The sequence below is a fragment of the Mandrillus leucophaeus genome, unplaced genomic scaffold (assembly GCF_000951045.1).
Source record: "Mandrillus leucophaeus isolate KB7577 unplaced genomic scaffold, Mleu.le_1.0 Scaffold388, whole genome shotgun sequence".
Classification (NCBI taxonomy): Eukaryota; Metazoa; Chordata; class Mammalia; order Primates; family Cercopithecidae; genus Mandrillus; species Mandrillus leucophaeus.
The window spans coordinates 3,212,806-3,238,746 of NW_012104120.1; the positions used below are offsets into that span (position 1 = coordinate 3,212,806).

The 25,941-nt window shown below is 39.0% G+C and overlaps 1 protein-coding gene across 8 annotated transcripts in view; it reads right to left on the bottom strand.

The window, feature by feature from the left end:
* Positions 1 to 25,941, bottom strand: part of PARG (poly (ADP-ribose) glycohydrolase) — a 141,718-nt gene that overhangs the window by 2,438 nt on the left and 113,339 nt on the right. For all 8 annotated transcript variants that reach the window (XR_001007218.1, XM_011990968.1, XM_011990971.1 and 5 more), the window contains 3 exons: positions 22,857 to 22,935; positions 21,245 to 21,353; positions 12,074 to 12,179 (listed from right to left, as the gene is read on the bottom strand). Coding sequence is in view for 7 of the 8 variants with exons in the window: in XM_011990968.1 (XP_011846358.1) it covers positions 12,074 to 12,179; positions 21,245 to 21,353; positions 22,857 to 22,935 (294 nt within the window). In the remaining variant the exon portion in view is untranslated. The remainder of the gene's footprint in view (positions 1 to 12,073; positions 12,180 to 21,244; positions 21,354 to 22,856; positions 22,936 to 25,941) is intronic.

The window sequence follows — 25,941 nt, forward strand, 5'->3', positions numbered from 1 at the left end:
AAAAAAAAAAAAAAAGAAAAGAAAAGAAAAGAAATAAAAAGAAATGGGGAACACAAGATGGACATAAATCATCTAGTTGTGTGGCTTTTCAGATATGCTGCCAAGAGTATCATCAAACTATAGAATTCCAACACAGGCATCTTTGCTGAACCACAAATAATGGAAGCCGCAAACCATGGGACTAAGGTGGTATTTATATTCGCTTCTACTATATCTGGAACTAAAATTTTTGTGTTTGCTTACTTGATATAATTGCTGTGTCTTATCACACAGCCACTGGTCTTTTGTATAGGCACATTTGGGAGGTTCTAATGTTCTCCTTAATCCCACAGCAGGAGCTCTCAAAATGGGCTGAGGAGCGCACCTGCATCCCTCCTCTACTCTGACCTCCACTGGTCACTGCAGCACGGGAGGCAGAGTTCCTGAAAACACTGGAAAGTCACTCTCTGGTGTACTATAAGAATGAAAAAACAATCGAGATCTACTATCTCCAGGAATCAAAGTTACAAATCACTGAGCCTGAAGTATGTTTCCGAAAATTTAGTTACCTTACAATCTCAGTAGATAGGGTTTATTTTAAATAACCATAAAATTGAATATAGTTACGATAAATGCCCTTTTGCTAGTTATAGATCTCTTACTTCATAAAAGGGAAGATGGGAATCAAATTAAAACATTAAAGAGGGTATATATATTTTTTGAGATGGAGTCTTGCTCTGTCACCCACGCTGGAATGTAGTGGTGTGATCTCGGCTCACTGCAACCTCTGCCTCCCGGATTCAAGAGATTCTCCTGCCTCAGCCTCCCAAGTAGCTGGGATTACAGGAGCCTGCCACCATACCCGGCTAATTTCTATATTTTTAGTAAAGATAGAATTTTTTCTCTTTAGAAAACGGTTTCACCATATTGGCCAGGCTGGTCTTGAACTCCTGACCTCAAGCAATCTGCCCATCTCAGCCTCCCAAAGTGTGCGGATTACAGGCGTGAGCCAATGTGTCTGGCCAAAGAGGGTATCTTTTTATAGTTTTGATTTTTTAGAGCATGTTAATATTCTACATATTTACAAATTAAAATTAAAATACTAAGAATAGGAATGGGGAGAAACCTGTAACTGAAGGTAAATTAAAACAAATGAGCGTAATTTTAGTTCAAATAAATAACATAACTAAACTGAAGGGAAACGAAGAAAAGGAAGAAAGAAAAAACCCAACAACTTATGAAGACAATATATGACTTACATTAAGTCCGTAAGACCATAATATATGGTCTTAGGCCAGAAAAAGAGAACTGCAAACGAATTCCTAACTCTTTTTACAAGGTTTGCTTACCATACTAATGGAGGCGAAGCAACTCTGAAACTATTTTGAACTGTATTAGAGGAATGAGCAAATGAATAAATGTGTTGATGCTGCTGGGAACTGGGGTCTCACTATGGAAGAAGAGACACACAAACATGGAATGGAGGAAGACAAAAAAGAACTGTGTGGAGATGGACCGAAATGGAAGGCATTGGTGTATACTCATGATGTCGAAAATATGTGTATCTGTGTGTGTGTGTGTGTATGTGTACATATACATTTCCTAGCTCTGTCTGCCAAAAGGGTCAAAAGGGAGACACCATAGTAGCAATGACCACACTTAGCGCCCAGATCTTGGTCTCTACTATCATTCCCCCTAAATGGAACTAGATTCCTCAAGAAATGCTTAATGCTATAGTTTGGACAAGAAAGGTACAAGATGATCTCAAAATATTTTGTTATACCAGAAAGTAAAGAAATGCTCAAATGGATAAAACGAAACAAAAAACAGAAGGGCCAGCTCTTGCCCACAGGAGAAAGCCAAAGACTAACTGTTAAGTGTGGAGGGGGTGTTAGAAGAGGAACATCCTTTCTTTGCAACCACTGTGGTAAAGGTCAGGCAAGAATCATTAACATATGCTAAATCTAGGGAAAATTTTGCCTTTGTCTTCCTACAGATTGCTTATTAGTTACAAGGGAGGAAAAAAACCCTCAACTCTGCAGTGGGGAAACTGGGCAACACCCTGACACGGTGATCAAAATTAAGATCCCCAGTAGTGTCAGATGGCCATCAAGTGCCTCTTGACAGTGTCACTGACGCAGCATTCTGACGGAGAATGCATAACCTTAACCTCATCACAAGGAGACAGCAGACAAACTCAAAGAACACTGTATTCTTTAAACACATCAATGTCATAAGAGACAAAGAAAGGCTGCGGAAATATTCTCGATTCAAAAGGAGGCTAACAAACATGACAACTAAATGCAGTAGCTGACCCTGGACCCTGCGCTAGAGGGAAAAAGGCTAGAAAGGGCTTTATTAGGTCATCTGACAAAATGGGAATATAGATGAAAGAGTAAATATCAGTGTACATTTATGAATTTAATAACTATAATGTGTTTAAGAGAATATTTTATCCTTAGGAAATACACATTGAAGTATTTAGAAAAGAAGGCATAGTATATGTAAGTTAGGCTCAAATGAATCAGAAAAAAATTGTGTGCAGGTGTATACATATATATGCATACATAAAGGTATTTTTATTTTTATAAATTTGAAATTATTTTTAAACAGACAGTTTTAAAAATTACATGCAAAGAAAAAATTTTAAGTTGAACCAGTAAAATTTGATATAGTTGAGTATTTCCCAGATTTGGGAAAGAATCTATGACATTATAATATATGTAAGATTCTAAAATACCATCAAAGTATGTCCTAATTTCCAGACTAATATTTATTGAGTATCCACAACATGGGAGGTGCCATAACTATGCCTCATTAATCTCAGAGTATTGAAAGTAATTAACTTCAAAATAGAGATAAGTTTTAATTAAAACTGCTCAACCAACTTATGCATACATTAAAGCTTCAATACACCCTATTTCAAAAGGTTCCTAATTGACCTAAACTACACATAAAAATGGGAACTAATGAATCATCATCTTTCTTGACCAAAAAGTACCACTGCTTACCTTTTAGTGAAAATGAAAATTTAGCTTTAAGTATTTACTATTAAAAAAGACAGAGACCCAAAGAAGAGTCTTTTTCATCCTATTTCCTACTAGATCTCTAGTCATTTGCCATTTGTGAAAATGAAGTATTAATAAAAACATTTAAAATTTATCTCTTTATAGAATTTATTTTATATTAAGAGAAAATCAAAAAGTAAAACCAATTCACATTACATTCTTGATTTCACACCCATTTCTATTTGAGTACATATTGTACCATAAGCATGTGTTAGACTAGTCAGGACAGGGAGGCAGGAGATCCAAGTTCTATCCTCAGCCTTCTGCCAGATATCTAGCTCTGTGACTTTAGCCAGTTCCTCTCTGGGCCTCATTTTTCTCAATTACACAATGGAGTTAAATCAGATGCTCCCTGAAGATTCTTTCAGAGTTCAGAAATTCATAACGACCATTATGATTGTTTTCCCTCCATTGGATGCTAGACTATAAATACATAAATGAAATTTCCAGAAAGATAATCTCGATCCTAGATACATCAGTAAACACTGACAAAAGTTTATTTTAAAACATCACTGTCTTCAGGCCTTCTTGTCTACAACACCCCCAAGATCTTTGCAAATTTACACAATTATGCTTCATGATTTAAGTGAACTCTCTTGCATCAAAAGTTAGATGAGAATAAATTACAAGTCTATTAGAGTATGTGGACTGATTCCAAGTATGATATAAAAACATCAAATTCTAACTTAAAGCACAACTATGTGCCAAAATAATCACTTAAATTAACCTGCAGGGAGTTTGGTTTTAATTTTCTTTTTGGCATCAATGTTAAGCTATGAAAAAATATAAATAAATATGAGTAACATAAAAAGCAATTCATAGTGTCCTGTTGCAACAAATGGACCAAGCACAAAATGGGTAAGATGATTGATACTCACACCACAGGTGTGGTGTGAGGCCACCAGCATGTAATATTGGTAATGACTGCTAACACTGGGCTCTTACAGCACACTGAACACCGTTCTAGGAGCTTTACAAACACTACCTCATGATTCCTTACAAAAACTCAACAAGGTAATTATTACTTCCATATTGAAAATAAAGAAATTTAGGCACCAAAAGATTATATAATTTGTCTCAGGTCACACAGCCAGAAAGTGGTGGAGCTGACTGGAACACCAACTCAAGAACACATGCCCTCACCCACTGCTTCTGGGCTGCTATGGCAATCCATGCTGGTCAACTCCAAGCAGACCTTACCACATGCCAGCCAGAGCAATGTCTTTACATTCTTTATTCAAACGATTTAAATGCATGCTGTCAAGGAGGCCAAAATAGTAGATTTGAAAGTACTACGCACGTCCTTCTACTGAGCTTACTTGGTGAGCTCTCACACTTTGGGTACCCAGAGAGCTCAGCTTTGCTCACCAGTCCCAAAAGCATTTCACTTCTTGTTTCTACCACACAGCACTCTTGGAGGCCAACTCTTATTCTCCAATTAGTCTTGTCCTCTGGCTACTGTTTTAAATCTTGACACTCCCTCCCTCCTTTTCCACTATGGATGTTACTAGTGGCTCAATCTTTGGTCCTTTCACCTACTTTAAACACACTCTCTCTTCAAGAATGCAGCCACCATTTCTAGAATGGCAACTCCCAAATCTAGATCCAGATCCAGAGCTTGCAGCCAATACAGATGAAATAACAAAAGCACACAAGGGCTTCAATCCTGGTTTGAATCCTGGCACTACCACTTGCTATCTGTATGACTCAAGGCTAATTTACCTCTCGATGCCTCAGTTGTTACCCCTATACAGACAAAAAAGAAAACTTACCTAAATAGGTTGTTGTGTGCTAATACAGGTAAAGAATATATTTAGTACAATTCCTAGAACATAGTATGCACTCAATATGTTCTCAACTGATAACAACAATAGTAATGAACACATATTGGTTTTTGAGGAAGACAGGGCCAAGTTTGAATGTTGGTTCTGACACTTGCTAGCTGCTCTCTTGGGACAGGTTTATTAGCTATCTATAAACCTTGGTTTCTCATTCTTAAAAGTGGGGCAACAATGGAAGGGTAACTGTGCAAACCATATGAGAAAATGCAGTGATTGTTAAACCTGGCTGATCCCAGCTGAGGATAGTTAAAAAAAATTCCTAAAGCCATTTTCCAGGTCCACTAACTCAGCAGTATCTGAGGTGCTGACACAAGTTGAGTATCCCTCATCTGAAATGCTTGGGACCAGATTGGTTTTGGATTTGTTTTTTTGGTAATATCTGCAATATCAGTTGAGCATCGAAATCTGAAAATCTGAAATTGAAATGTTCCAAAGAGCATTATCTTTGAGCATCATGCACTCAAAAACTTTTGGTGAATTTTGGAGCATTTTGAATTTTGGATTTTCAGATTTGGGATACTCAACCTGTAAGAAATACATACTTGCTCCAGACACCTTTGAATACACATTATCATGCAAGACCCCATTCTCAGCACTGGGGCCACAAAAAAGGATAACACAGAAATGTTAAGAAAGTAATCTTCCTGAGCAAGGCTGGGAGAGACCAAGAGAGAGTGATCTGTTCTGGCAGAAGAAAGCAAAGTGAGGAGGAGCCTGTGGTAGACAAACTGAGGTGACCTGATCCAATGCTCTATACTCCTACCTTCCATTTTTGGTTGGAAGTCACCCCTTCCCCAACTCCATAACCACACTTCCTATAAAGCTCAGTCAAAGGGCTAGTGTAGGCCAACCATAGCATGTCAGAAAATGACATCAGTACCGTCTAGATTCTTTTTCTAGAGAAATCATCTTTCTGGAGTTTATCTTGATTCCAAAATTACAAAATAACTAGTAATATTAGTATTTAAGTTTGATATAAATAAATGGACATAACGTCTGAAAGAAATTTATAAAAAGTTTTTATATCCCAGAAACATTTCACTTAATATACATAAGTCATGGAAATAAATTAGAAATCCTTTAAATCTCATTAGGGGATGTATCTTGTGTTTCTTGACTCCTTGGCTCTAACAACTTGGTTCAAGGGATGAGAAGTAATCCCAGTTGGTCAAATTAGAGTATTTTTGTGGCATTTTAAAACTAAAGGGTCCTCCTTTCTTCTTGGGTCACTCAACTGCAGGGTTGCAAGACTGGAATTATTTGGTCCTGGTTACTGCCAGTCAGAGATAATGTGAAGGAGACAGATGAAAATGAGGCCATTTATATTGAAAGAAGCAGGCAGGAGAGGAATGAACACAAACAGAGGGAGAGCCTGATTCTAGGATGGACTCATACTTGAGGTCAACTCTACCCTGCTTTGCTCAGCCACGTCAAGCAACAGTACCCTTTTAGGTGGAAGGCATAAGCTACATTAGTGTCTCTTTCAACCAAAAGAATCCTAATACAGAACTTTTTTGGTGGAAGGGAATGAGGGTCTTTCTGGAGTAGTTACCACTGGAGTAGAACCTTACAAGGGACAGAAGTAATTAGCCAGGTACAGACAGACAGTTATAGAAAAATGTGCAAAGCCTAAGATTAATTAAAGGCACACAGAAGCCACTGAATAAATTTATTAAATAGAAATTCATTGAGCATATTTTATTTGCAAGTCACTTTTAGGTACTGAAGGTAGGGAATGGGGATAGAAAAGAAAATGCAAAAAATGCAACAAGACACCTTTTAATGATAGTAAACTGGCAATGGCATACTTGTTTACAGGTCAGGTAACATATACAGGGGAGTCCAAGGGAGAGAATACAGTCATGGGTTCTCAGTTTCTGTTTCTGATTGGGCCAGTAAAGCCCTTTCCTCATCCCTCTTTTCCGCTTATCGCTAGAGAGAGAAACTAAAAACTACAGCTTTAGGCTGCTAAGCACCTAAAACAAAACAAAACAGAACAAAAACAACAAAGAAATAAGGCAAGCTGGACAAACTTATAAGTAAACACCAAAGGAAATGCTAGGAGAAATTTACAAAAACACAACAGAAGAAGGAATGTTAAAGAAGAACTCAATTCCTTCACAAAATAAGCAAGTAAAGTCAGAAGGATAGAGTCTGACCTAAAAGGTATAGAATCTTACAACAAAACAGTAAGTCTTATACCTTTCAGAGACACCTTTCCAAGTGTCAACATGTCTGCAATAACTGACTATGTTAGGTCATAAAGAGAAGTTCGAGAAACTCCAAAAAGTAGAAATAGTATTATCTACATTCTTTGATTACAATGCAATAAAATTAGACAAGAGATAAAAGCAAAATTTTTAACAAACTAACCATTAAGAAAATTTTAAGTTATCTCCTAAAATTCTCATGGGTGCCTCGGGTCTGGTGGTACATTTGAAGCAGAAGCCCTCCCACGCAAACATCTCTGCTGAGACGAGATGTAGAAAGTTAAAAAACTCCAACCATGAGAAAAGGCCAAAATTGTAACTTTTTCTGAGTTTATAGGAGAGCTGAGTTTTTGAGGCAACCAAAGGGTGACAAACTCCTCTGAGAAGATAAAATACATGAACTGTTTTATTTTTGAAAGTAACAGGAGAAAGAGGTGGTCACCACACAAATGGGTAGGAATAAATCAGCTAAAACTTCAATGAAATGTTAAAAGTCAACTATGAACTAGGGGGTCACTTTGGAGCAGTTAGGAGCACCAGAAATAAGTAGAGCTTGCACTGGCTCAAAAGCTTTCACATACACTTCCACAAGGTGCTCAGAAAGATGCAGGTCAGGCAGGAGGCCACAGGGAGCCCCTTCGGTGGCACAGGCACGCAGGAGGCCACTGGCTGCTGCTGGAGCCAGGTCCAAAGCCCCTCCATTTCCCCCTAGTCCTTTCTCTCCTAGCCTCTGGCTCCTAAGGCCACTGGCTGCCTGAGGAAGAAGGTTGTTAGTAAACTGTCTATTGAATGAACTAATATATTTAAAATGTTCTCTTAACAGTTGTCAAAGTAATGTATAATTAAAGTAGTTCAAAACTAATTGTGAGGCTGGGCATGGCAGCGCATGCCTGCAGTCCCAGCTACTTGGGAGGCTGAAGCAGGAGGATCCCTTGAGCCCAGGAGGTCGAGGCTGCAGTGAGCTATGATCACGTCATTGCACTCTAGCCTGGGTGACACAACGAGACCCTGTATCTTACACAAACAAACAAATGAAGTGTGGTAAAACACAAAACTCATATACAATTAAGTAACAAGCATATTAAAAATATTTTGCTGGCCAGGTGCAGTGGCTCATGCCTGTAATCCCAGCACTTTGGAAGCTGAGGCGGGTGAATCATGAGGTCAGGAGTCTGAGACCAGCCTGGCCAACATGGTGAAACCCCATCTCTACTAAAAATACAAAAAATTAGCTGGGCGTGGTGGCAGGTGCCTGTAATCCCAGCTACTCAGGAGGCTGAGGCAGACCTGCTTGAATCCAGGAGGTGGAGGCTGCAGTGAGCCGAGATAGCGCCACTGCACTCCAGCCCGGGTGACAGTGCAAGACTCCGTCTCAAAATAAAAAAAATATTTTTTGCCTTCTTTCTTTTATAATTTTCTTTTTTTGTAAGAGATGTGGTCTTACTATGTTGCCCAGGCTGACCGTGAACTTCAGGGCTCGAGCATTCCTCCCACCTCAGCCTCCTCAGTAGCTGGGACTATAGGCACAAACCATCGTGCTCAGCTTAGCCTTCTTTCTATTAACAATTAAAGAAATACAAGTTTAAGGATTTATACCTGCCCATGTTACCCACCATGAACGTTTTTTATAAGATTTTTTGTTACAAAAACAATATATGCTCACAATAAAAAAGATGCAGATTAAAAATAAAGTATAAAACATCACTGACCAGGTGTGGTGGCTCACAAGTATAATCACACTTTGGGAGGTCAAGGTGGGAGGATCCCTTGAGCTCAGGAGTTTAAGACCAGCCTGGGCAACATAGTGAAACCCCATCTCTACTAAAAATAAAAAATGAAAAAACCCCAACAAAACAAAACAAAAAGTGTCACCCACTAGAGACGAACCATAGTTAGTCTCGGCACATAAACAGATAAATATAGAGAACCTCAAATTTGTGTGTGATATTTTATATCCATAATTTAATTTCAAAATGGTTTATATGGCATACATTGTGTATTTCTCCCATTTGTCAATATTCCAAAACCATCTTTCCCTGTCAACAGATACATTTCTATAATGGTTTTTAAAGGAAGCATAATCTTTTACTGTATAAATGTACCATAATTTCTTTTTTTTTAGCATCATAGTTTTAGTAACCAATTCCCCACTGAAGGACATTATGACTCATTCTTAATTTTTAATGAGTATTTAGGCTAATGAAGGGGAGGGAAATGTCACAGTTACTCCAAAATTTAAATCTCAATGGTTGAGGAAACGAATTATATAATGGAAATCTTTGACTACTATGCTTGATAGGCACCAGAGCAGGCACAGCTGCAGTCTGAAAGGCTTTTAAGCCAGAAAAAAAGAAAAAAGGAAAAGAAGTGAACACATTTATAAAGCTTTCCAAACTGTCTATCACAAATGACCATGGCTTACTGCAGACCTAGCTTCTGGATTGATGACTTGAATCTAGTCATTCATTTTACTTAAGAGAAAGACAGGAAAAAAGTGTCTGTCTTAAGATCAATAAGCCCAGACTGAAAAACAGGTTTCCTCAAACACTGAAAATAGTACCATGCAGTTTTTGTCTTTGAATTTGAAGAAAATGTAGGTGAAAGTCTTTAGCATAAAGGGACAGGAAAGATCTTTACAAGCACACCACAAAAATGTGAACACATAAAAGCTAACTCAGTAACTTCAGCCTAATTAGTTGAAATAAATGAAGCAGAAAAATGTTTGTAACATATAACAGTTAAACAATTAATATGTTTTAACATACAAAGAGTTATTATTAGCCAGTGATAAAATCAAACTACTCCCAAAGAGATGAATGGGCAGAAGGCATGAAAAAGCAATTCACAAAACAAACAAATGGCCAATAAACATGAACACTGTTGAACCTCAAAGAAATGAAAAAGAATGACAAAGTCCTGTCGTGGTGATGCTGTTCATGTGAGGAAGACAACGGGAATTGATATCACCTTTCAGAGTGCAATCTACAAGGATCAAAATGAAGTATACATATTCTTTGAGTCATTAATCTCACCTCTAGAAATTTACCTTAATTACACATTATATATATATAATTGTACTACACACTGTAGTACTGCTTATAATGAAAACAAACTGTGAATGGAGAATCTGTGAAATAAATTATGATACATATATGCATACAATAGAATACTGTGTAGCCACTAACAAATGCTGAGTACTCAGTAGATCTACGTTTGTTAGACGGATAGTTGAAAACTATCCATGAGACTGCAGACTTTCTAAAAGGAGGAGGCTGTAGAATAGAATAGAGGCTGTCACCTCATCAACAGTTACACAGATTGCCACAGAGATGACCTGAAGGATGGCCACCAAATGCTGACAGTGAATTCTGGTGATTTTTATACACTTCATGGTATTTTTCTGGATTTAAAAGAAATAATAAATGTGTCATTTTTATAAAAATATTAAGAAGCATTTTACTGATGAGGGGAAAGGCAGTTACATTATGACAGACTCAAGCATTCCCAAAGAGATGAATTTTATCTAAATATAGTTCGGCTATTAAGGCCAGCTGGCTGTTTTATGTCTGCTTTACTTTGTTAACTGTGGTATAACAAAGAATTTTTCTGGCGTGCCATCTTGGGTTCCTGGTAGAAGCTTCAAAAACCCTTGGAATTTCCTGAGTGCTGGTGCTTTTGTTCTGCTAATGAGGTGATTCACACTGCACTCCCGGGAGTCAGGGGAGGGCAGAGACCGAGCTCAATCATGTGGCCAATGATTTAATCAATCATGCCTATGGAATGAGACTTCAATGAAATCTTTGGTCACCAAAGGTCAGTGCAGCCTCCTGACTGGTGTACAGACTGATGTGCCGGGAGAGTGGGGTGCCCTGACACTAAGGGGAAGGGTTGTAGAAGCTCTGCTTTCCCTTCTAGGCTTCGCTTTATGTGTTTCCTTTACAATAAAACTGTCATGGTAAGGACAGGACTTTTTTCTGAGTTCTGTGAGTCCTTCTAGTGAATTATCAAACCTGAGGTGGGGACATGGGAACCTCCTGGAACAGCAACCAGCTGGACAGAAATGTGAATGGCCTGGGAATCCCCCTGAAACTTGTGGATGGAGTCTGAAGTGGGGGCAATCTTGTGGACTCTGTCCTCAATAGGCAAGATCTGCAATTACTCCAGGTAGTTGGTGTCATTTGCAATGCAGTACAACCAGGTGGTGTCAGATCAGTTGGGATGAAATGGAAAAGTAATCATCCTAAGTAATGACATAGTATTATTTTCTGTAACTGATACTTCGAAAAAATGTCAACGTAATAAATGGCCAATAGCTTTGTTGATCGGGTTTTGTGAATTTCCTACCACAAACAATAACACATAAGAACTGTTTCTGCTTCTTGGACATCCAGATGCCTCCTATCTGTGCCATTCATGCAACTCTCCCAGGCTGTGCTCCCATAGCCCCGTGGGCCTCCACTACAGCACTCATTCCCGTGTACTGCATCGGTCTCATACTGCCTCTCTCTCATATGCTGGACTGTGAATTCCAAAGCAAGCATCACATCTTCTCCATCTTTGTATTCTCAGAGCCTACCACTATGCCTAGAAAGTGGCAGAGGTGCTATTAAGTTTGGTGGATGAATGAGTCAATGAAATAACTGTCCATAAAAATCACTCCAGTGAAGGGAAGTGCTTGAGTGCAAGCTCAGGTTTGAAACTTCACAGTCATTATATGCTTTTCTCCCCCTGCCAACCTTTCAATATTCAATGAAATACTGTGTCCTGGGTGATCAAAGTGATAAGCAACCTTTGCAGGAAAATGATAAATTAAAATAAGAATTACTTTAAACATAATAGGAAAAAAGAAAATAGTGTTAAATATTCCTTTTTCTTTTCTCTTAGATTTTTGTGGTCTCATGACAGGACATTAGCAATGTGGCTTTAACGTTTTTTCGTGGTCAGAATGCTTTTATCCTTCTCTACAACAACTTACCTTTTAACCTGGCATCACCCCCAAAGGCACCACAGCCCCAGTTTCCTGTGGCCACTGCAGAAAGATTCTCTGAAGAAATTCCAGGACGGAGAAATCCACAGTAAGCCTGCAGGATAAAAGAAATATCAAAGCTTGTGAGTGCCTAGACACTAACAGTGTTTCTGACTAATGTACTAGGATCGGTGTCCAGTATTAAGCTTATGTTCAACTTCTCATTTTTTTTTTCCCATAGGGGCCAAAATAGAGGGAAAAACAAAGAAGGAAGAAGGGAGAGAAAAACCTGGGATTATGCAAGGAAGAGACTAAGAAATGATAAATTCTAATATTTATTTGTTTGAATGCTAAGCAAATAAAATTCCTTAAACTAATACAGGTCCCAATTTCTTTTTCCACTTCAAACAAACAGAAATGAAAATAGCAGAGATATTTCAAGAACTAATAGGATCCCAATTATAAACTACTAGGAAAAACCACCAAAAAAGAAAGGCACTTGTTAGAACAGTTTTCTTTTTGTTTGAAGGCTTTAATCACTATTCTTTTCATCAGGCAAAGGGTCACTATTATGCCTCCTCAGCATTCTCTCTCTGAGTTATGGAGACTAGATTAATAAATGTGCTTCCTGCTACTGAAATACGTAACAAAGAGCAAGCAACTGTCTATAGAAGGGATTCCTACACCTGGTTATGAAATAACCTTTAAGATGCCTTTCGGCTCTAAGATTCTCTAGTTTCACAGCTCTGTTTTAAGCTAGAATATTTAAAAATTTGCCAGTAATCTGAGAAAAGTAAAATATATTCTGAGGATGCTGGCTAAGTATTAATTAAATGAACAGCTCATTTTCTATATGAGAAGACCATTGTGTAAGATCCCAGAGTTCCTGATTTCCACCTCTTTGCTGTCAACTAGTTGGTCTTTCTGCCTTATTTCTACATTCTTATTTTCTGAAGTGATCAGACTATAACAGGTTTAATATAACAACAAAGCAAAACTTCCCTGGGTTCTCAAGTTCCAAACAAAGCCTAAAATATAGCTTACATATAATAGCAAATACAATTAAAAGAATGATCTTGACAAACGTTCCCAGAGAAAAACCAAGGATAAAGAAAGATGCTTCTATGAAACCCACACACAGAAATGTAGTAAATTGTTCTTTGAAGTTTTCACAAAGGTATAAAAATTTATTTTACAGACTGTCTCGATGGATTAACAAGGCTATTCCTTCCATACCCTCCTAGACTGTAAATCCTGACAGATATTAATTATAAGTTGGTACCAGATCATTATTCAACACTGTAGTACAGAGCTTACACAAGTACTCACAAATTACCTGCATAGTCAGACGCATGGAGCTTCTGAAAATCTCTTTCAGGTCAAAAAAATCTAAGAGCTACATTTGTTTTGAATAGGCTCTTGAAAGACAGTCTGTGTCATTATACCAACAAGGGAGAGAACAAACCCTCTGGAAGAATAAACATAACTTTGCCACTTTGTTTCATGTCAGAATTTTCTAACACGCCTAGAGAGAAGGAGGCTTCCTCAGATTCCTAGTTCATTTCTGCGTTTTATACTGTCAGGATGGTTTTAGTTTCTTTCTTACTGCTGTGTCTAAATAACTGGGTTAACTTTACTTCAATGTGCAAAAACAGCTTGGTGAAACTAAAGCCTAATAATTGAGAATTTGAAACATTTAAATTATTAGAAGCAAAATCTAGTATAAAATATTATCAAATTTTCCTGGAAAATTATCTATCTTGAAAAATGGCCATAAAAACAAACCATGAAACTGAAAATAAACCTCATTCAGTGTTTAGATCAAATTTTTAAAAGCTCATGGCTATAACCCCAGCACTTTGGGAGGCCGAAGTGGGAGGATTGCTTGAGCTCTGGAGTTTTGAGACCAGCCTGGGCAATATGGCAAGACTTTGCCTCTACAAAACAAAAAAATTAGCCAGGTGTAGTGGTGCATGCCTGTGGTCTCACCTACTTGGGAGGCTGAAGTGGGAGGACTGTTTGAGCCCGGGAGGTCTAGGCTGCAGTGAGTTATGATGGCGCCACCACACTCCAGCCTGGGTGACAGTGAGACTCTATCCCCCATCCCTGCCACCAAAAAATATTAATCAGATAAAAATTAAATGATAAAATTACATAGAAATTAGAATAACTGGTTATAACGATTAAATACAAAATTATTTTATTCTGTTAAGAAGCAAGCATTTGTAAGGTCAAAAATAAGACAGCGGTAGTATGCTGCCCGGAGCCCTCTCTGGAAGGTCAGCCCAGGCTTCTCCCTTTTCTAGGAAGAAGGATACCTTAAGCGCTGGAGATCAGGGCAGAGCCTTGAATCAGGGCACCTTTCCTTTAATGAGTAGGAATTGAACTCCTTTGGTAAAGAAACAAAGATCAGATAAGGATAGAGGCCTCAAAAGAGTTGCCAAGTTCTCACTCCATAGAGAGAGGCACTAGGAATTCTCAAGAGCTCTATACTGGCATATGCGTTTGTTTTCCCTCACCCAGAGCAAGAATACTTGAGAAGACTGATCAGAGAGCTGCAAGGGTAAAAGAAAGCCAGCTTGAACTCTGGCCATACCCTGGCCTGATATTCTGCAATGACAGAGCAATTTATTTTTACTAATAAACAACTCAGAAGGGGGAAAAGAAAAAGGAAGCACTGAGACCTCAGGATAGTAAGCAGAAGATACCAATGAACAACCCTATCTTGGAATGAGTTTTGATGGGAAGGGAAGAAGACAGGGAACATAAAGGTAATTTGGGAGTCCTGAAGGTCGCAAAGGGGTGTGTTGAGAAGCAAGATGAAAATATTGGTACCTAGAGTTAAAAACCAGAGACCAATCAGGAAATGGTAATGATAAAGATGTAGGAAAGAAGGAAAGAAAATGGAAAAGAGACCAAACGAAACTGGTATAAGAGTCTACAGGCCCAAAATGAGGCCCAGGAAATAAATGGTATCCAGGGGAATAGTCTGGCACAAATGTGCACATGCACACTTAAGTAAGATCTTTGGCTTCAATATCAATTTTAGCAGGCCCAAGCAGATAGACAGTTACGTGCTGCATAGTGATGTTGCAGTCAACAATGAAGCACAAACACGATGATGGTCCCATAAGATTAAAATACCATATTTTCATAGTACCTGTCCTATGTTTAAGACACAAATACCTACCATTGCATCACAACTGCCTATAGTATTCAGTACAGTAACATACTCTACTGGTTTGCAGTCTAGGAGCAATAGGCCATACCATCCAGCCTAGGTGAGTAGCAGGCTATACCACTTAGGTTGTGTAAGTACTCTGTGATATGTGCACAGTGACTACTTCTCAGAACGTATCTCCATCTTTAAGTGATGCATGATTTTACTTAAAAGATTTCTTTCATTATCATGTAAATACATTATTCTATTTGTTAGAATAATTTAATAATTATTGTTCCTAAAGAGTTGCTCATTTATATGAAATCAATCTACTATACTTCTTTAACTTAATACAGAGTAGATATTGATACTGATTTTCTGAGGTTTTTAGTATTCTGTGATTTCTTACGACTTTTTTTTTTTTTTTTTTTGAGACGGAGTCTGGCTCTAATGCCCAGGTTGGGTACAGTGGTGTGATCCCAGCTCACTGCAACCTCCACCTCCCAGGTTCAAGCGATTCTCCTGTCTCAGCCTCCCGAGTAGCTGGGATTAGACTTTATCTCTAAAATAATTATAACATTAATACATTGTTTTTGCTATTCTAAAATGCAAAATAAAATGAAAGAAGTATGCAGATCTTAGTTTCCTGATGTATAAAATCCAAGATTGGGATATGTATTTAATTGTTATTCTGATTCTATATGTTGGGAAACTTAAGGGAAAACCCACTACAAATGATACATTTGGAACATTCTTGAAAAGTAAAGTGACACATATTTTATGAAACGATTATAAGTGCTCAGATGCTCAATTTCTTAGAAATATCAGCAGCAAATATTGACTGGTTTTGTTATCAAGCTTTGGTTTAATAACAGACCTATTCCAAATATGGTGGTGAACAACAACAAAAACATCAACAAACAGATCAAGTTTTTAAAAAGGTAAATAGGGATGATTTCTATCTCTCCACCTTGTTCAACTTCAGATTCAGAAAGCTCCACAAAACATACTCATTACTTAATCCTACCTAAAATCCTACCTAACATGGCAAATACAACTTTTCACAGGTGGTTTCTTTCTTCTCTTGCAGTGCTATTTGCCACTTTTACAAGATGAAGTCATAAATCTTTCTAATCCTAAGATAATTCTCCTTTAGAATGATACCCAGCTGATCTCTCACAGGATTAAACATTGCTTCACAGTATCAGTCAGATAAAAGGAGACTGGTTCCCTCCTTTAAAAACCAACTCTACTTGCAGGTCATGAAGTGGGTCCAGTAAGACCGGCGGAGCCTGGACCGGAGCAGACCTTTTCCAGAGGCCTGGAAAGCACTTTGTAGGATTGGCTTTTCAATTATTAACTGGTGAGTAATGCTTAAAAGTAGCAAACAGGTCCCCAGAGGTCAGAGATCCATACTGAATTCTGACGGTGAAAACTGGTCTTACTGCTTTTTCACTTAGAAAAATGTGGGTTTTTTTCTTTTCCTCCTTTCTCTCTGGCATGCATACACACACAAGTAGAATTGTGCAAGTCATCTCTAAAGTGATTTCACACAGACTTCTGCTCTAAAACAGTTTGCAAAACATGAGATACAAAATATTAAACATTGTCTCCAAGTTGTGCTGTCAGTTTATGTGAGATTCCTGCTGCTCATAACCAAAATTCTTAAGTCAATTTTAATAGGTAAATGTAATTAGTAAGGGACAAATGCTTTAATTTAGAAGGCCTAAAGTTGTTTGGATTAATTTCTAATTAAGTTGCCAATGACATTTAACAAAATCATTTACTGCTTTTTCCTTTTTCAGTGAAAGAATTAAAAAACTAATTATTTGCTAACAGAACACATTTTTTGGAATATATCAGTGAATAAAAGAACACACATTTATCAGATGCCTTCCCATGTGCCAGGCTCTGAACTAGGTGCTTTCTTAAAGTTAGTCCAAGTGTTGATAGGCTCTATTACACTCGAGGTATTTCCTTGTCTCACAGGAATTTGAAAAATAGCAGGGAACCCTCAAATTTCCTTGAAAAAGTGCATCAAACAGAAAAGCATATTGAGAAAAGCATTTAACAGGTACCTTGCTCACAGCAGAAGTTTATGACCACAAAAGAAGAGTGATTCAGGCATAAGCAGGTAGGAGACTATTCCAAAAGCAGAAATATTCTCAATTATTTAAGTTTGAACCATAAAAAGTCTAGAAGGTCAGACCTAGTTATAGTAGTCTCTATGTGGAGGACTTACATTTTTAAAAAATGATTTGGCTGGGCGCAATGCCTCATGCCTGTAATCCCAAAACTTTGGGAGGCCGAAGTGCACAGATTATCTGAGGTTGGGAGTTTGAGATGAGCCTGACCAAAGTGGAGAAACCCTGTGTCTATTAAACACACAAAAATAGCCGGGTGTGGTAGTGCATGCTTGTAATCCCAGCTACTCGGGAGGCTGAGGCAGAAGAATTGATTGAACCCGGGAGGCGGAGGTTCCAGTGAGCCGAGATCATGCCATTGCACTCCAGTCTGGGCAACAATAGAGAAACTCCATCTCAAAAAAAAAAAAAAAAAGACTTGAAGTCAGGGGAGCCTGGATTTGAGCTCTGGTTTGGTCACTGACCAGCTATGTGACCTGGCCTGCAACAAATTACTCAACTTCCTAAGAAGTGAGCTCACTGTCTCTAAATTAGAGACAAGAAAAATAGTTATGCCTCCCTGAGTGGTTAGGACTAAATCAGACACTGCATTTAAAGTGCTAAGTAGAATGCCTCATACAGAGTAAGCAATCATTTACTATTGTTATCTGTATAATTTGAAAAAAAAAAAAAAATTCCACCTGCATTTGACTGAAAGGAATCTTTTATGAATTATAAACTAGACTTTATTGACATGAATAAGTGACATGAATAATTGCAGGTGGAAAATGAATGTACACCTGCATCACTATACATTAAAAATGAACCCCTCTGCTTCATATGGCTTCATCTGTCCCAAACTTGATTTGACACTCAACTTACTAGGCTTTATTGAGCACTCGAAGAGTATTTAGGAAATATATAACATTTTGTGACATATTGATTGATTTAAGATAATGTACTTATGTAAATTCTAAAATGTTTACCTCGAAAACCTAAATTAACATTGTCTAAGATGTTATTTAGGCCAGGCGTGGTGGCTAAGGCCTGTAATCCCAGCACTTTGGGAGGCTGAGATGGGCGGATCACCTGAGGTCAGGAGTTGGAGACAAAACTGGCCAACGTGATGAAATTCCCTCTCCATTAAAAATACAAAAATTAGCCTGGCGTGGTGGTGCGTGCCTCTGGTCTCAGCTACTTGGGAGGCTGAGGCAGGAGAATCACTTGTACCCGGGAGGCGGAGGTTGCAGTGAGCTGAGATCGCGCCATTGCACTCCAGCCAGGGCAACGAGAGTGAAACTCCGTCTCAAAAAAAAAAAAAAAAGTTTTTAAATTATCGATCAAGTCATTTAACAAAATATTCCTGAGACACTTCCATAAGGCAGTGTGACTGACCGCCGCCAACTCCCAATGAAATAAAACTCTTGTTGCCAGATTACTTAAAGACTCATTCTTAGTATCAAATGCCCCTCATGAGGACTCTACATTCTATAAATAAATGTTCTTCCATGTTGCCAATATTTACAACTAACTTAACCTATTCACATATATCTTTTAAATTTCTGGTGTCTCTGAGGATGGTCAAACTGAAGGTTGGTGATACACAAGTAAGTGCAGAGAGAATCAACTGGACCTGGCAATTTTAAAAAAGACTATGCCTGAAGTTACCTTCTTAAAAATTGAGGATAACTTCTAAAAGTGAATGATCTAGTTCTCACAGAAAAGTATATGTGGGAGTATAGACTTCATTCATAAAATAGGGAACCTTTCACTTTGTATCAATGTATTAATCATGGCTACACACATTTTGGTTCTACTTTCCTTTTCATATATTTCTCTCCAACAATCTACTGCTTATATAAATGTCCTCTTGACCATGTGACAAATTCACATATACATGTTTAGTTAAGTAAAACCTCATGAAAATTTAAAGATAAAACTGATTCTACTTGATACGCTCTATCATAAAAACTTCATGGCACTGGGGACAACTGCTTTAAGGCAAGAGTTTGGAACAGTGAAAATACGCTTACATTTAAAATGTATCTAATTACTAGTAAAAGGTACTTCTCAGGCAGGGCGTTGTGGTTCATGCCTATAATCCCAGCATTTTGGGAGGCTGAGGCGGGAGAAGATCGCTTGAGCCCAGGAGTTTGAAATTGGCCTGGGCAATATGGTGAAACCCGGTGTATCTATAAAAGAAAAATTAGCCAGGTGTGGTGGTGCACACTAGTACTCCTGGCTACTCAGGCGGCTGAGACGGGAGGATCACCTGAGCCCAGAGAGGTTGAAAGTCTGCAGTGAGCTGTGATCGCGCATGCCACTGCACTCCAGCCTAGGCAAAAAAGACCCTGCTTCAAAAAAAAAAAAAAAAAAAAAAAGATAATCTTCAGTACAGGCAAATCTCTGACTTTCAGAATCAGGCAGGAGAGAACTTTAGAACTGTTGATATATCAAAGGCCAGACATTCTGGATAGCTTTTCTGAGGGATTACTTTTTCTTTTTATTTTTAAATAAATGATGTCTGTTATGTAAGTTCAACTTTAAAAAATAGTGCATTATTCTTCAAACATTTTATAAAATTTGAGAACTCTAAACATTAAAATAATTTAAAAAATTATACATACGAGAATATGTTCAGCAATAAATTAGATTCTCCCAAATAGATCAGGATATAAGATACTTAATTATGTTCAAAATATCTACTAAGTTTTAAGTGTAGTAAAAGTCTGTCTAGATCACTGTTATTATTCTCAGAAGTCTGTGTAGGAACTGGCACACCATGTATAACCATGTAAAACCACAAGCCTCATTATCCTAGTAATCTCATAACCAAATCCTACTCATGGGAGTGAAACACTGATCTTCAGAATTGGGTCAGTCTTCTTGGCTGTGTGAATAATTTGTGGAAATAAAGAAAATCTCTAGGCTGGGCGCAGTGGCTCACGCCTGTAATCCCAACACTCTGGGAGGCCGTGGCTGGCAGGATTGCCTGAAGTCAGGAATTCGAGACCAGGCCGGCTAACACAGTGAAACCCCATCTCTACTAAAAATACAAAAATTAGCTGGGTGTGGTGGTGGGCACCTGTAATCTTAGTCCTTGGGAGGCTGAGGTGGGAGAATCGCTTGAACCCGGGAGGCAGAGGTTGCAGTGAGCTAAGATCACGCCATTGCACTCCAGCCTCAGCCACAAAAGTGAAACTCCATTTCAAAAAGAAAAAAAAAAAGAAAATCTCTACTGAGTGAATAATTTGAGGAACTAAAGAAAATCTCTGCTGTTTTGGGAAAGCCCAAAATCCAGAGAACAGAATCAGCTCTCTATTGTGTAACAGAGTTTATTAATTATGGTTGCCAATACTGAAAATCTGAACAACAGGTATGGCTCATTTTTATATTTCTGTAATACAATAAAAAAGAAAAAAAATGAATATAGTAGGCAGCACTAAGTATTACAGAAAATAATAGATTCCATCATAAATCTTACCTAAAATAGAACATTTGACCTGGCTTTTTCAGTTTTTCTGTTTTAACCCTGATAGCATACTTTGTAGAGAAAATGTCATTAAGCAGGGCTGAGAAAAAATTTTCAGAGCTCATTCGTTTCTATATGGTTTTACAATGATAATGTTCCATAGCAGCTAAGGTACTTGATGAGATAAATGCATGTGTGGGGTTTAAAACTAGGCAACAGCCTATCTGGCAACCTTAGCTGCTAATCAAACAATTACAAAATGGAAAGTACATCTTGTACAAGCTGACACAGCCATTAAATCAGGAGAGCTGTGGGCAGACATACTGACACTGCAAGAATTACCAGAAAGCATTAATTTCAGCATTAATAAAATGGCAGTAAATAGATGACAGCTGCCGGATGAACTAAGAAATAAGGTTACTGGCCTTGTTCAGCTCGCGTCTGATTTTCTCAGGCACAAACTGATCGAGGTAGCGTCTGAAGTGAAGAGCATCGATGGCAACGATTTCAGTGCAGCGCCGCTGCCAGTCGTCCCTGGGACAGGATGGAAAGGGGAGAAAAGATAAGGAACAGGTAGTCAGTCGCTCAAATGAAATCCTCTCAGGGGTCAGGTTGCCAAGACTTTAGCTGTGTTAAAATATTCAAAACAAACAAACCAGTGTCTGCAGGTCTGAGCAAAAGGAAAGGAAAAGAAAGGAAACACCCTTTATTTTTAGATTGAGGCATATACAGTGTGCACTGTCAGATATTAAAGAGTAAAATGAAAAATTACCCAGAGACAACACAATGACATAGTGTAAACAGGTAAATCATTTATAGTAAGTCTCAGAGGTTAAAGGATTTGGGGGCAAACAAAAGGAATCTAGTTCTTTGTTTTCCTCTAATACTAAGGACATGGCATTTGCATCTTGACAAAAGCTCATTCCTCCTTTGCTTTGAGAGATCCACTTTAAATCACTGGGGTTGTAACATCACTATGTACTGTCCAGGAAATTCCTAAGAAGTGTTACAAAAATGTGAAATAATTCAGTACAGCAGTCTACCTACTGTGCTCAATTGCTGACTGTGAGAAACTATTTTTAAAATAACAAAGACATCAAAGCAGACAATACCATGTTGCCTGTGGAAATAGAAAGCAACGGTTGAGATGATAATTTTGGAAACATGTAAAATCCCAAATATTTAATCTCTTTATGAACTTGCATATATTGCTGTGCCAAGCAACTTTTCAAACCGAAAACCAAAATAGAAATCTTCATGCTGGTTTGTAAATAATTATCAGGAATAAACATCTACGTAGATGTTTGTTGCAACCACATATTTTAAAAAAAAAAAGAGAAAGAAAGCAGAGGATGGACTTGAGACATTACAAGGAATAAATTTGTGGCACGTGGGCAAGAGCTGATTCTTTCTGCCACAATGGCTTTCTCATCAAATAACAAACAAAATAAAACAAAACAAAAAATCCCACAAGCTTTCAGGTAGCATTTCTGCAAAATTTTATCTCTGGTAAACTAGAAGCAAGACTGTCAAAGTAGAAGACTATATTTCAAGAAGAAATAGGAGACAGGAGCAGCAAACCACACTGCAGGTTCTGCCATCAACTGGTTTGTGGCATTAGGTCAACTGTCACAACACAGGTTTCCTCTATCTAATTTCACAGAAAAATTAAATATAACTTAGTAAGTTGGTCAAAGGCTTTAAGCTCTAATTAGAACCTATTCTACTCAGATTTAAACACGGAATTTAACCTCCACAGCTTCTGATTGTAGTTCAGAGGTAAAGAACTGTAGAGAATTCTGCCCCTCTTTGTCTTTGCTTTAGACTTTTCGTTTTATCTTCTCTGTTCTTCCCTTTGGTACAGGAAGGTGCTAATAGTGTTTTAAATGACAATGAACCTGTAATGCTGATTTCTTTTCTTTTTCCTTTTTAAGTTCACTTGCTGAAATACAAGCAGAGGGAATGAGAGTGTGTGAGGGTCAAGCCCAAATTCCTTTGTTTTTAGTCATGGAATACTGAAGACAGAAACAGACTTACCTTTCACTCCCATCTTCGTGGCTCCGGGACCAACGATATGTCTCGGCATAGCCTGTGTATTCACTGTACTGCTCAGTACCTGAAACAAACAATCTGTCACTATTAACTTCACACTTAACGGCAAAAACATTCCACCTACCACAACATGGCAAGAATCACTTCTGTTTAGCACTGTACTGAAGGTCTCTCCAGCCAGTGCAATAAAGCAAGAAAAGAAACAAAACGGCATAAAGAACGTAAAAAAAAAAAGTCAAACTGTCCCTATTTGTAGATATCATGATTGTTTACATAGCAAATTCTAAGGAATCACTAACTAAAGAGAGAGGCCAGGCGCAGTGGCTCACGCCTGTAATCCCAGAGGCGGGTGGATTACCTAAGGTCAGAAGTTTGAGATCAGCCTGGCCAACATGGTGAAACTCCACCTCTACTAAAAATGTAAAAATTAGCCAGGCGTGAAGGTGTGTGCCTTTAATCCCAGCTACTGGGGGGCTGAAGCAGGAGAACTGCTTGAACCTGGGAGGCGGAGGCTGCAGTGAGCCGAGATGGTGCCACTGCACTCCAGAGTGGGAGACACAGCGAGACTCAGTCTCAAAAGAAAAAAAAAGAAAAAAGAAAAGAAAAGAAAGAAAGAGAGGAAATTAAAATAAAGAAAAAGCATGTAAGTAAACTTAGTAAGATCAAGGGTATGTTTGTATACTAGCAACAAACAATGAGAAAATAAACATTTTTTAAAAATCCATTACCCATAATGTCAAAAACCATAAAATACCTAGGAATAAATGTAACAACAAAGAAGACACTACTGGCCGGGCGCAGTGGCTCACGTCTGTAATCCTAGCACTTTGGGAGGCTGAGGCTGGTGGATCACCTGAGGTCAGAAGTTCAAGACCAGCCTGGCCAACATGGTGAAGCTCCGTCTCTACTAAAAATACAAAAATTAGCTGGGCGTTGTGGTGTGTGCCTGTAATCTCAGCTACTCAGGAGGCTGAGGAAGGAGAATTGCTTGAACCCAGGAGGCAGATGTTGCAGTTAGTGGAGACTGTATCACTTCACTCCAGCCTGGGCCACAGAGCAAGACTCCATCTCAAAAAAAAAAAAAAAAAAGACACTATAAAAAAAAAAAAAACTTAAATGGGACATATACTCTCTTGAGATAGAAGACTCAATATTGTTACAATGTTAATTTTTGATATAAAGATTCATATCAATCTTAACACAAGTAGACATTAAAAAATAATAATTAAGAAGGTGACTTAAAAATTTACAAGGAAATGCAAAGAACCTAGAATGAACAACAACAACAACAAGAACAGCAACAAAAAACAAGAAAATTGGAACACTCAACGCCCTAAGTTGAACACTTACTTAGTCTTGGCCTTCAGAAAGACCAAGAGTTGAATGGAATCAAGCAGAATTCATAAGTACAATCATACTTGTATCATCAACTGATTTTCAACAAAGGTACTAAAATAATCCATTAGAAAAATATTTTCTAACAAATATTGCTGGAATAAGTAGACATTCATAGAAAAATCCATAAACCTTAACTGTGACCACACACTACAAATAAAAATTATTTTGAGATGGACCACAGACATAAACATAAAACACAAAACTGTAAGACTTTCAGAAGGAAATATAGGAGAATAGCTTTACGACATTGGGTAGGTATAAATTTCTTAGACAGGATAAAGAAAGCAGTGACCATAACATTTACAAAACAAGCCAGCCAACTGCCTGGGAAGTGAGGAGCGCCTCTGCCCGGCCGCCGCCCCATATGGGAAGTGAAGAGTGCCTCTACCAGGCCGCCAACCTGTCCAGGAAGTGAGGAGCGCCTCTGACCAGCTGCCCACAGTCCACAAAGTGAGGAGCACCCCCGCTCAGCTGCCAACTGTCTGGGAAGTGAGGAGCACCTCTGCCCAGCCAGCCAACCACCTGGGAACTGAGGAGCGCCTCTGCCAGGGCGCCGCCCTGTCCAGGAAGTGAGGAGAGCCTCTGCCCAGCTGCTCATAGTCCGCAAAGTGAAGAGCGCCTCTGCTCAGCTGCCAACCACCTGGGAAGTGAGGAGCGCCTCTGCCAGGGCGCCCAACTGACTGGGAAGTGAGGAGCGCCTCTGCTCAGCTGCCAACTGTCTGGGAAGTGAGGAGCGCCTCTGCCTCGCCGCCGCCCCGTTTGGGAAGTGAGGAGCACCTCTGCCCAGCTGCCCACAGTCCGAGAAGTGAGGAGCGCCTCTGCCCAGCTGCCAACCGTCTGGGAAGTGAGGAGCGCCTCTGCCAGGCTGCTGCCCTGTCCAGGAAGTGAGGCGCGCCTCTGCCCAGCTGCCCATAGTCCGCAAAGTGAGGAGCGCCTCTGCTCAACTGGCAACGCCTGGGAAGTAAGGAGCGCCTCTGCCCGGCCGCCCAACTGACTGGGAAGTGAGGAGCGCCTCTGCCCGGCCGCCCCACTGTCTGGGAAGTAAGGAGCGCCTCTGCCGGGCCGCCGCCCCGTCTCCGAAGTGAGGAGCGCCTCTGCCCGGCCACTGTGCAAGGGTACTTGGAAGGTCACCTTCCAAGTGTGAAGTGACAGCCTTGCGTGTGATCTTTTCTGTCTTTCCCAAGTTTGCATTTTCAACATTAAAGTTTACTTTTTAGTTAAAAGTTTTTAAAAAATTTACAAAACAAAAACTAGAATAAGCAAAATTAAATACTTCTGGTCATCAAAACCTTCAGGGCTGAGTGCCGTGGTTCATGCCTGTAATTCCAGCACTTTAGGAAGCTGAGGCGGGTGGATCACTTGAAGTCAGGAGTTTCAGACCAGCCTAGACAACAGGGTGAAACCTTGTCTCTACTAAAAATACAAAAACTAGCCAGGCATGGTGGCGTGCACCTGTAATCCCAGCTACTCGGGAGGCTAAGGCAGGAGAACTGCTTGAACCTGGGAGGTGGAGGTTGCACTGAGCTGAGATCATGCCACTGCACTCCAGCCTGGGCCACAGAGCAAGACTCCATCTCAAAAAAAAAAAAAAAAGACACTATAAAAAAAAAAAAAACTTAAATGGGACATATACTCTCTTGAGATAGAAGACTCAATATTGTTACAATGTTAA